At 47.1% G+C, this 12,500-nt stretch overlaps 2 protein-coding genes across 3 annotated transcripts in view; both read right to left on the reverse strand.

Annotated features, from left to right (window-relative positions):
- The window catches only part of rab35b (RAB35, member RAS oncogene family b), a 20,306-nt gene extending 10,591 nt beyond the window's left edge, over positions 1-9,715 (reverse strand). Inside the window, exons 1-2 of the mRNA XM_076269890.1 lie at positions 9,429-9,715; positions 90-140 (exon numbers count right to left, since the gene is read on the reverse strand). Coding sequence (XP_076126005.1) covers positions 90-140; positions 9,429-9,480 — 103 coding nt within the window. The 5' untranslated portion in view covers positions 9,481-9,715. The remainder of the gene's footprint in view (positions 1-89; positions 141-9,428) is intronic.
- A 569-nt stretch (positions 9,716-10,284) lies between these two features.
- The window catches only part of gcn1 (GCN1 activator of EIF2AK4), a 53,686-nt gene continuing 51,470 nt past the window's right edge, over positions 10,285-12,500 (reverse strand). For both annotated transcript variants that reach the window (XM_076271088.1, XM_076271087.1), the window contains exons 57-58: positions 11,941-12,162; positions 10,285-11,229 (exon numbers count right to left, since the gene is read on the reverse strand). In XM_076271088.1, the coding sequence (XP_076127203.1) occupies positions 11,104-11,229; positions 11,941-12,162 (348 nt within the window). In that variant the 3' untranslated portion in view covers positions 10,285-11,103. The remainder of the gene's footprint in view (positions 11,230-11,940; positions 12,163-12,500) is intronic.

A 12,500-nucleotide genomic window follows, 5' to 3' on the forward strand; every position in this document is an offset into this window, starting at 1 on the left:
TAAAGATGGATGGCCTTTGGATAGGAATCTCCCTGGAGAGAAGCGAATGAGTGAGTGAGTGTGTGTGTGTGTGTGTGTCTGTGTCTTACCTGAAAATGTGTTGTCTGCGAATCGCAACAGAAGGCTGCTCTTGCCCACCCCTGTAACACACAGAAGAGGACTCATCAGACACAAGAACAAGTTCAACCAGACGCCTTTGGTTCGGAGGGAAAACACCAAAGTGATCAAAAAATAAATAAACAATCTCACAATCTCTTGGCCTACTGTAATTCAACCAGTTTACTGTTCCCCAGGGCATTAAGAGAAATACACAAAATGTGTGTGTTTGTGTGTGTGTGGTCATATCAAGCAAATGATCAAAGACATTTTCAAAAGTTTTGCTGTGGGAAAATCGTTCAGATATCGCAGCTAGTTAAAAAAAAGAAAATTAAATAAAAATTTAAACTGTTTAGGTAATAACAGAAAAAAAAACACAAATGCATTTGCGAAAAATTCACTTCAATTTGTGAAAATGCAAGACTGCAAATTTCTGGAACGACTCCATCTAATGTGTCTTGTAAGCCTGTACTCATTTCATGTTGTATGTGACAGCGAGATTCATCCAGAAGTCAGAACCCAATCCAACACACTCTCTCCTGTTTCTGCCACACACACACACACACAACACACCAGTTTAAAATGCCACCTCCATCTTCAGCAGGCTATTTGATAAGGGGGCAGCCCATAGAAGGTGGTGTGTGTGTGTGTGTGTCGTCTAGCCAGGGGGGAATTGCTGGGTGTGTGCAACATGAGAGCATCTGTCTGTTTGCCCTCCGCCAGCCAGGAATTAAGAGCCAATCAGAAAGCAAATCTCCACAGACATGAAATCTACCCCTGCCCACACACACACACACACACACACTAACACATACAGACACATATAGGCGCTTAAAGAGCAGTTCCACCACACCCTGACCAGTGGCTTGCATCAGCAGTGTGTGAGTGTGATGTAAAAGTGTGTGTGTGCTGTGGATGGAACAGGTCTTCTCATTGCTGTAGCTCAAAAGAAACAGCGCTGAAACACCTACGCACGCACACCCATTGGGCGAGTGTGAAAAACTGTATGACACTAGATGGACCTTTAGAATCACACACACAAGGTCTACACAGTAAGCAACAGCAAGTTTATTAGAACATAAACACACACACACACACACACACACACACACACACACACACACACACACACACACACACACAGTGAGCAGCAAGTTTATCAGAGCACAATCCAGCTGGGGAACCTTTGACTCATAACGTAATGGCAGCCGTAGCCTACTGGTTAGCACTTCGGACCTGTAACCGGAGGGTTGCCGGTTCGAACCCCGACCAGTAGGAACGGCTGAAGTGCCATTGAGCAAGGCACCTAACCCCTCACTGCTCCCCGAGCGCCGCTGTTGATGCAGCTCACTGCGCCGGGATTAGTGTGTGCTTCACCTCACTGTTTGTACACTGTGTGCGGTGTGTGTTTCACTAATTCACGGATTGGGATAAATTGAGACCAAATTTCCCTCACGGGACCTAAAGAGTATACTATATATATACTATAGCTAATATAATTCAGTCCAACCCACACAACGGCCATAACCCAGTTGTCCAACTCTACTCATATAGCAATGCTGGATGTGCTTGAATAAAAGACTGCAATTACTCTGAGAACAATCAGACATGGCTTTCCCAATCCAGTGTTTCCCATACATTGACTTATTTGCGGCGGCCCACCACAATATCAACATTGACCACCACACAATGATTTTCCAGATTGTGCTAAGTTGTGCTTAAATCTGGTTAGCATCATAACCACGCAGTGCTAATTAGTTAAACTGTTGCATTCAAGTTAATTCTGCAAACCAACCACCACAAATGGAATTAAATTCTCTGGGAAACACTGCAATCACTCTACTCATCCTTCTGAAAGCCACCACTGTCGTATAGGCCTACATGTAGAGGCTAAACGCATTGAACGGGTTTGGGAAAGAAAGTCGTATTCACAAAGCCACTGCCATACCAGAGACGGTTCATAAAGCTATAGAATCTTGGGCCATACTGTATAAACACAGAGACTAAATGTACTGAATGTGCTTGTGTAAGAAAGCATTGTATTTATCCAGCCTCTGTCAAATGAACGCAGAGACTAAATGCATTGAATGTGTTTGTGTAAGGAACAGAACTATTTACTCTGAGAAGAAGCTTGAGGCCCCTACAATGGGGACACAGTGCTCTTTTGGGCTGTGAGGCCTACAACAGACCAGCAAAGGGGCAGTGTGTGTGTGTGTGTGTGTAAGAGTGTTTTTTGGTGAGAGGGGTGCAGGGACTAAGTGTGTGTCTGCGTGCATGTATGTATCTGAATATGTGTGTGTGTGTGTGTGTGTGTGTGTGTGTTGCGAGAAGCCACATCTCCCCATTGTCTCCATAGCTTGCCCAAGGCGGGCACGAACGACTGGAGCTCACGCCACCTGCCCGCGCCTTCGGCTCTGATGCCCGACGCGCCCCGAGAGCATGTGTGCCCCTCACTGGGGGGAGACTCTGGCACAGCAACACAAAACACCACGGAGATCTCCTGAAAGGCTTTTTGGTCAGGCCCCCCTGGGGCACCCCGGAGCTCTCTCACTCTCTCTCTGCACATGAGGGGCCTCAGGGTGGACTGAGGCGCATTGTCCACCCCTCGCTACCCCCTGGTCAGCACTACACCCCCCCCCCCCCAGCGGCTGGTCCATTCTGCATGGACACCGAGGATAATAGCAGCAGCTCAGCAGTGGGTCCAGAGACTCACAGCCCCGTGTGAGGGCCTAACACTTAGGCCTGTCTGGTACACACAGAGGGGAGGAAGAGATGCACTGCGCTGCGCTACGCTTCTCTGGGGCCTGTTTGGGGCAATGTGCTACGCTACGATGTTCTACGCTATGATGTTCTACGCTACGATGTTCTACGCTACGATGTGCTACGCTATGCTACGCTATGCTACGCTATGCTACGCTATGCTACGCTATGCTTCTCTGGGGCCGGTTTGGGGCGATGTGCTACGCTATGCTACGCTATGCTTCTCTGGGGCCTGTTTGGGGCGATGTGCTACGCTACAATGTGCTTCGCTACGATGTGCTTCGCTACGATGTGCTACGCTGCGCTTCTCTGGGGCCTGTTTGGGGCGATGTGCTACGCTACGATGTGCTGCGCTGCGCTGCGCTACGCTACGCTACGCTTCTCTGGGGCCTGTTTGGGGCGATGTGCTACCCTATGCTATGCTATGCTTTGCTTCTCTGAGGCCTTCACAGCTCTGATTTACACACTCAACACAGAGCAGTAATTACAGTCTACCATTAAACTGCCGGGCGTAATTGCCACAACAACAGTTATAAATGTGTCACTGTCACTCACACACACACACACACACACACACACACTAAATGATTCTCTCCACCCCCTCCGTCCCAGCCACCATCGGAATTCAGAAACAGCAGCACACCAACAGACAGGCTTTTTGTGGCCGGAATAAAACACAGAGTTGCACCAACAGATCATGTCTATCAAGATGAGACATTGTGCTGTATGTCGTCCGTGGTTTGATTCCTTTCATAAACACTATTTTTGTCTAGCTCGTGTTTATTGCGCTCACTGCACATTATCAGAAGCCTGCAGACCTTCTCTGACTGACTGACTACTGTTAAATGTTAGGCTACATCATCGCATAGGTGACATAGGTGTATATTTGCAGTGCATGAATTGATGGATGATTGATCGATTAATCGACCGATCAATCAATCAGTCAATCAATTAATTAAACTGATTTGATCTGTCATGCATGTGGTCTAATGTCAGCAGCTATATGCTAAGGGCCAACGCTCTCCAGTGGTCTTTCGGCACAGCCTCAAAGATAGCCACTGCGGAGTCCAGATAGGGCCATAGTAACTCACCGTGGCACTCCCCTCCACCATGTTGCCCCAGAACCACATTAACCCAGCAGCACTGTAACACTGCAGGCACAAAGAGGCTCATTAACCCAGCAGCACACTGCAGGCAGAGAGAGGCTCATTAACCCAGCAGCACACTGCAGGCAGAGAGAGGCTCATTAACCCAGCAGCACTGGGACACTGCAGGCAGAGAGGCTCATTAACCCAGCAGCACTGGAACACTGCAGGCACAGAGAGGGTCATTAACCCAGCAGCACTGGTGCACTGCAGACAGACAGAGAGAGGCTCATTAACCCAGCAGCACTGGGACACTGCAGGCAGAGAGAGGCTCATTAACCCAGCAGCACACTGCAGGCAGAGAGAGGCTCATTAACCCAGCAGCACACTGCAGGCACAGAGAGGCTCATTAACCCAGCAGCACACTGCAGGCACAGAGAGGCTCATTAACCCAGCAGGACTGGGACTCTGCAGGCAGAGAGAGGCTCATTAACCCAGCAGCACACTGCAGGCACAGAGAGGCTCATTAACCCAGCAGCACACTGCAGGCACAGAGAGGCTCATTAACCCAGCAGCACACTGCAGGCACAGAGAGGCTCATTAACCCAGCAGCACACTGCAGGCACAGAGAGGCTCATTAACCCAGCAGCACACTGCAGGCACAGAGAGGCTCATTAACCCAGCAGCACACTGCAGGCACAGAGAGGGTCATTAACCCAGCAGCACACTGCAGGCACAGAGAGGCTCATTAACCCAGCAGCACACTGCAGGCACAGAGAGGCTCATTAACCCAGCAGGACTGGGACTCTGCAGGCAGAGAGAGGCTCATTAACCCAGCAGCACACTGCAGGCACAGAGAGGCTCATTAACCCAGCAGCACACTGCAGGCACAGAGAGGCTCATTAACCCAGCAGCACACTGCAGGCACAGAGAGGCTCATTAACCCAGCAGCACACTGCAGGCACAGAGAGGGTCATTAACCCAGCAGCACACTGCAGGCACAGAGAGGCTCATTAACCCAGCAGCACACTGCAGGCACAGAGAGGCTCATTAACCCAGCAGGACTGGGACTCTGCAGGCAGAGAGAGGCTCATTAACCCAGCAGCACACTGCAGGCACAGAGAGGCTCATTAACCCAGCAGCACACTGCAGGCACAGAGAGGCTCATTAACCCAGCAGCACACTGCAGGCACAGAGAGGCTCATTAACCCAGCAGCACTGGGACTCTGCAGGCAGAGACAACAACGGTCACATGGGCCACTGGACTCTGGGGTTCAGGGTTCAACACTCATAACCTGAACAGGGATTTATGAGAAGACATGGGGTAAATTGTCTCATGGGCAAGTACTCACGAGGGTTATAGTCACAGGAGCAATACTCACTCAGGGCAATACTGACAAGGGCAAATACTCACAGGGCGAAAATAATCAGAGGGGCAAGCGATACTGACAGGGGCATTTGTCATGGGGGTAAATACTCTCAGAGGTAACACTATCACCTCAGCTTTGCCCGTGCAACCTTCGTATCCACTGTTGGTGTAGGCTATACTGTTTTTTTTTTGAGAGGTCAGAGGTGATGTTAAGCCTGCAACTGCATGGCTCAGCATGACTAGTGCGATACATGACTCAGTAACAGGAGAACTAAAGGGAGCTTAGAAGGACAGTTCACTACAAGGACAATGAGGCTCTTAACAGACATTCCACCCGGTTACTGAAAACACACTTGAAGTAGTTGGCCAACACATTAAACCGAAAGTGAGGCTGTGCACTAAACAAACACTGATAGGGGAACACGAGAGAGAGAGAGAGAGAGAGAGAGAGAGAGGCCTAACAGTACAATAGTAGTGTACAATACAGAACTACACTAAACCGTAATGAGGGGCACTAAAGCAATAACGAACATGGAAAAAGACAGTGACACACACAGTCTCATTGGTACACTATGAGATGTACTGGGTGAAGACAGTGATACATAGTCTCATTGGTACACTATGAGATAAGTATAAGTATACTTTTTTGATCCTGTGATGGAAATTTGGTCTCTGCATTTATCCCAATCTGTGAATTAGTGAAACACACTCAGCACACAGTGAACACAGTGAGGTGAAGCACACACTAATCCCGACGCAGTAAGCTGCCTGCTGCCTGCTAGACTACAGTACAGTACGAGGTGTACTAGGTGAAGACAGCGACATGCATAGTCTCATTGGTACACTATGAGGTGTACTGGGTAAAGACTGTGACATGCATAGTCTCATCGGTACACTATGAGGTGTACTGGGTGAAGACAGTGACATAATCTCATCGGTACACTATGAGGTGTACTGGGTGAAGATAGCGACATATATAGTCTCATTGGTACACTGTGAGGTGTACTGGGTGAAGACAGCGACATGCATAGTCTCATCGGTACACTATGAGGTGTACTGGGTGAAGACAGTGACATAGTCTCATCGGTACACTATGAGGTGTACTGGGTGAAGACAGCGACATGCATAGTCTCATTGGTACACTGTGAGGTGTACTGGGTGCCGTGCTGCATCTGCAGCCTGTTCTGTGGAAACAGAACTGTGACTGAGGTCAGAGCACCTGAGCTGCTTGGGCAAGCAGAAAGGACTAAACACTTCTGCTGTGCGTTGGTTCCGCAGTTGGCAGGTTTCTTAGAGACCCACCGCAGCCATTTAGTTTAACCCTATAATCTAATTCCAGTTCCTCAGTGATGCACATTCATAGGCTGTTTTCAGGCGAAGTAATTGCTAGTATCTCTGCATACGACACATGATGACACAAAAGTTAATTGCCTGTGATTTGACCTCTACTTTGTGATGTCAGAAAAACAGGCTTGTTTTTTGGAGACCTGAGTTGATACACTGACAGTTAAAACCAGAAATCCTCACGAATGATCTTTACAGAGAGTTTCGCTCATAATACGTCTTGTACCACATAAAAAAATCCAAATGAGCATGTCAAAAGGGTTAAAAACTTGATTTCCGCAACAATTCAAGGTTCTAATTCCGTGCTGAATGGGTTGAATTTCAGAATTTAACCCCTCACCAGAGAGTGTTAAAGCGGAACTAGTAATAAAGGATCTTTGCCCTCACCTGCCAAAGCAAATCGGCAGTCTCTGCTGGTGTTTTGTTACAAACAAGGAAATCTAACTTCATCTAGGGTAATATTATGGTAACCCTTCTGCACAATCTCATTTAACAGATACATAACGTAGATAATAGATGAGAATAGAAGGTTTGAAGATGTTTGTGCCTGTAAATTGGAGTCAACACGTGGATACATCTTTCCACTTCCTGGATAGGCTGTCTGTGCAAATCTGAAACTGAATAGGCAATAGGGTTTAAGGTTCCACAACAATAGCTGGCCTAACGATACTCTAATATAAGAAAACGCCAGAACCCAGTAGACAACAGAATGACTCTCAGCGTCAGCCATTATTCTGGAACAAAACAACAACATGGCCCCAGTAAGGAGGCATATCATACAACCTTGACAACCTCCAGATGCATGGTTTCCAGAGTCTTACTATTTGTGGTTTAGACTCTTCACTTTAGTCTTCTATTAAATATGACCAGCTGGACCGATAGGACTTGTGTTACCTTTGTGTGCGCACTGTGAATCCAACTCAAGACTGCAGCGCCTCTGACAGAAACACAGAGATTTGGCTGCTAGCGGCAGAGTGCGGAGAGTACTGTACGCATTTGCTCCATCTGTTGATGAGCTACATCTTCAGTTGTGCAGACAGGATGGTGAACCTGCTGTCACCTCCGCTTTCTCCGATCACAGTAAGCAATGAGTAACTCTGAGATGACACCACTAGCTTTGAACTCCCTCCCTGGCATCACAGTTTGACCACAACAAAAGAGACTCCACAAGAAGTGTCACCTACAGCAGTGTTTTTCAACCACTGTGCCGGGGCACACTAGTGTGCCGTGAGAGATCATCAGGTGTGCCGCAGAAAATTACCCAAATGTCAATCACTGGTCCAGAAAAGCAACTGTTGCATCAAAGAATTTATAACCACATGCTCTCATTGATTGTATGATTGCACTATTTGTGGTATGCAGGCACTGTACAACAGGGGCCCCATATCCAGTATTCACAGAATCATCACATATCCAGTTCATAACAACAATTAAATTAGATATAGTCACCTACAAATGAAACAGAGGGCGCTTGTTTTATTGAGCAGGTCTTGCATAGAAGCCATAATAAGGCCATATCTGTGTATTATTTGAAATTTTAGGCTATGGTATGTTTATTTTTTCTTCACACAGGATGTTAGTGTGCCGAGGGACATTTTAAGTGTCAAAAGTGTGCCGTGGCACAAAAAAGGTTGAAAAACACTGACCTACAGTATAAGGCATGCAAACATTCATCTTTCTGCTGTAGGCCTGAGTTACTGGACAGCACTTTTTTATGCAATGTGGAATGGCAAACACTTGTGGTGTTTTGGAAGAGAGAAAAAAAAACATAAAACGTACACACACCACACACACACAAACTCCCTGTGCCTCAGGCATAATACCACACTGCCAAAGTCCCATGTGGCAACATCTCATCAAAATCCACAAAGCAAGAAAAGAGCTTCTGTGAACCAGAACCACCTATATATTGTATATTATAAATTGTAGCTACTTCATTTCACAACACACAGCTGCCTCGCTGCCAGAAAAGCAAGAAGACTGTTTTTAACACAGAATGACATCACAAAAAATCAGACAGCTGCTAAATGAATCCATAACCACAGCTAGACATTTATAGTTCAAAGTCCAACGACAAATAGTCGTGAACACCCTCAGATCGCTGAAGAACAGTCTAAACCCGCGTATTAGAGACCTATTTGGGACGACTAAAGGCCAATGTTAAAGTTCAAAGTCCACATTAAGTTTTATAGGCAAATGTTTAGCCAAATAAGACATATCAACACAGTAGCTTAATCTAAGTTTATTTAATTAATAAGCAATATATTTTCACATAAATCAATAGATCAGAATATGTTGCAGATGGATAACGTGAGATCATTTACTTAGTTCACAGATAGCCGGATTTTCAAGCAAACATAATATGCAGAGTTCATATCCGGCCTGGTTAGTTGACTTGACATATATCCGTCCTAGCATTACCAAACTGCAGCCTCGTCTTTCATCCAACATGCAGGAAAACAACAACCCAACAAGAGACGTTCTCCTACAGGAATAGTCCTACTCCACGTGTAACTAATCAAAGACGAATAATTGACAGTATGCAAAAGATAATGATGTCTCAGCACTCAGCATTTAAGGTCTCTCCCACAATAGCGCAATACACCACTGAGCGACTTCGAGGACAACCATGGGTTGCAAGAAAACCTCACAAAACCTCACATTCACACACTAAAACTCGGGTGAAACCGAAGATATCCCACCCGTTGGGTAGCCAGTAAACAGAGAAGGCGAATAGGCCCGTCTCCCGTCGCACATCCCCGGCAATTGCTTACCGCTGTCCCCGATGATGAGCAGCTTAAAGAGGTAATCGTAGTCGCGGGCCATGCCGGTAGTTGGTGGGTCACCCCTGCCTTGTTAGCTCCGCGCCTCTCCTCTGCTCTCTCCGAACCCTGGGTCCGGACCGAACCAGGAGCGAGCCCAGATGCGACGATATTATAACTGGCGATCAAGTGCACGTTTTCCAAAAAGCAAAGGTCTTTTTCGTTGGGGCTTGGCGGCGTCAGCACTCCTCTCAGTCGGTAGCAAAGAGCCGGAAACTCCGCTTCCGTCTTGAGTACGAACTGCGCCCAACCCCACTGCGCAGACGCTGACACGCGTTTGAATTTGTGTCACACTCCCGCGGCCGGCAAACCGCAGGCAGGCACGGAGAGGGCATCTGTACCGGAGCTTTCACGCTAGTGAAACGACAGCTCAAGGTTCAAGACACAGGAAATTTCACCCTGTCACGCGCTGGTGCTGCCAGGTCAGCGTGGTTGAGTTTTTTCACCGTTTCCACAGCATTCAAATGATGCAAGCACGAAGGTCTAATGCTACAGAATAAACTAATATGTGAAGGCCAAGTTGTTTGATAAACCAGACTTGTTCAAACATGTTCAAAGTAGCCGACTGACATTAATAGCATTTTATTGACTTAATGTTAAGATTATAACTTACAGAATTTCCTCTACAATTATTTATTTTCTTAAACTTTTTTCTTCAGAAATTAGGGCAATGTGGCTTTAGATAGCAGCCCCGGTCTAGGTAGATGTAATGTCAATCTCTTAAGCCCCCCTGCAATTTTAATGTATTGTGTACTCTAATTGCAAATCAATCAATCAATCAATCAATTAATCAATCAATCACTCAATCCATAAGGCAAGTTTTTTTTATTAAGGGGTTCTTCCCACTGTTCTTCTGCAGGTAAGGGATACATTACTGTATACGGATTTGTCAGTCACCTCAGAATCTCAGAGAATGTCCCGTTATCCCTCACCCCCCCCCCCCCCCTCCTCTTACCCTCCAAAAACACAAACTCACTCTCGAAAATAAAACAGCAAGAGGAAAAAAAAGCAAACAGGTGCACGATGGACACATTTCATCGAATCCATGTTCTCTTCTTCAGACTTGCTCTGAACCCTTTTAGAATGGATTTAAATGGACCATTATTAGTCTTGGCACAATTTCTTTATTTATTTAATTGCCTTTTTGTGTGTTCATAAAGCACCGGTGGAGCTGGCTGTACAACAAATTATAAGCATTCAAGGAAACTATCGCCGGCATTGACAAAGAAAAACATGAGAATCAGATGGAGGAGAGAACTGAAGGCAGATTCACATTCTGACATTCTGTTCAGTTCTGTGTCAGTTCTTGAATGACACAAACACTTTGGTGGTTGGAGGCCAAAAGGGGGTGTAGAGAGAGAGAGAGAGAGAGAGAGAGTGTGTGTGTGTGTGTGTGTGTGTGTGTGTGTTTACAGTAAGTCTCCTCTGAACCGTGTGGTCAACTTCTATCACATGGAGACTGATAACGGGATGGAGGGGATGTGTGTGTGTGTGTTGGGTGTTGGGGGGTGGGGGGTAGGAGAGCAGTGATGAGCAGGCCAGGCCTGAACTAAAGCGGGCGGGACTACGGCTCCTTGGGGCGGTTCGATTGGGTCAGAAGGGTCCATGGAGCAACATGATTGGGCGATCACGTGAGGATGGTGTCGTCAATCTCCTCGTTGGATTCTGGCTGAACGGAGATCTTCTTCAGGGAGCGGCGGTGACAGTCCGACAGCAGGTCATTGCTGGCAGAGTCCAGGATTGCACTCATGCTCTGGAAATGCAACAAAACACACACACACACACTCAATATTAGAGAATTGATTGAGATATTGTGCAACTGGAGGTACTTTGCAGGTGACCGCAATTTAACACTCTTTGTCTCGTCGCATGGGCCTTCTGGTGCTTTCAAGTTCAGCATAATGTGGTTTAGTGTACTAAATCTGTAATGTCTGTAACATTAGTGCTATAAGAACTATGAGAGTGGAAGTGTCTTTGTGTATGCACACTTGCATACTGCACTAAGTGATCTAGGATGTGTATGTGGATCTGTGTGAGAGAGAAAGAGAGAGACTCATGAGGTACTCTCTCTGCAGTAGCAAGTATGTGTGTCTGTGTGCATGCATATATGTATGTGTGTGTATGTATGTATATATATGTGTGTGTGTGTGTGTATGTGTGTGTGTGTGTGCGTGCGCATGCATATGTAAGTGTATGTGTGTGTGTGTGTGTGTGTGAGAGAGAGAGAGAGAGACTCACCTGCATCAGCTCCTCTCCCTGCCGTAGCCGGAGCAGGCTGACGAGTGTGTGTGTGTGTGTGTGTGTGTGTGTGTGTGTGTGTGTGTGTGTGTGTGTGTGTGTGTGTGAGAGAGAGCCTCACCTGCATCAGCTCCTCTCCCTGCCGTAGCCGGAGCAGGCTGACGAGTGTGTGTGTGTGTGTGTGTGTGTGTGTGTGTGTGTGTGTGTGTGAGAGAGAGAGACTCACCTGCATCAGCTCCTCTCCCTGCCGTAGCCGGAGCAGGCTGACGAGTGTGTGTTCGCTCTGTGCGCGGACTGTGGTGTTCTTGTCCTTCGTGTTGTCCAGCAGCGCCTTGAGCAGCGGCTTCAGCTGCCCCGACGCCAGGGGCGGAGTCTCGGCTTCTTTCCACACCCACCAGAGCACGCGCTCGGCCACCAGACGGATGTCACTGGACTGGTTCTGCAGAGACTGGGGGAGGTTCCACACACACACACACACGTTTACTCACATTAGGAAAACGACATCACCAAACACAACATCACACCAGTTTTGCGTCTAACGACAACTGGACACAGCCATCCAAACACAATAGGACTGGACTATTCTTTTTGGGTAATGACAATGGACTGGACTATTCCTGTTGGGTTGTGACAATATACTGGACTATTCCTGTCGTGAGAATGGACTGGACTATTCCTGTTGGGTCATGACACTGGACTGGACTATTCCTGGTGGGTCGTGACAATGGCTTGTGTGTTTCCGTTCTGTCTGTAGCAATGTTCTGTGTGGTTCTGTCTGTAGTAATG

This window comes from Alosa pseudoharengus, unplaced genomic scaffold (genome assembly GCF_046254945.1).
Source record: "Alosa pseudoharengus isolate Yale_2024_CS ecotype anadromous, Long Island Sound unplaced genomic scaffold, YU_APseudo_1.1 YU_APseudo_1.1_scf_6, whole genome shotgun sequence".
Classification (NCBI taxonomy): Eukaryota; Metazoa; Chordata; class Actinopteri; order Clupeiformes; family Clupeidae; genus Alosa; species Alosa pseudoharengus.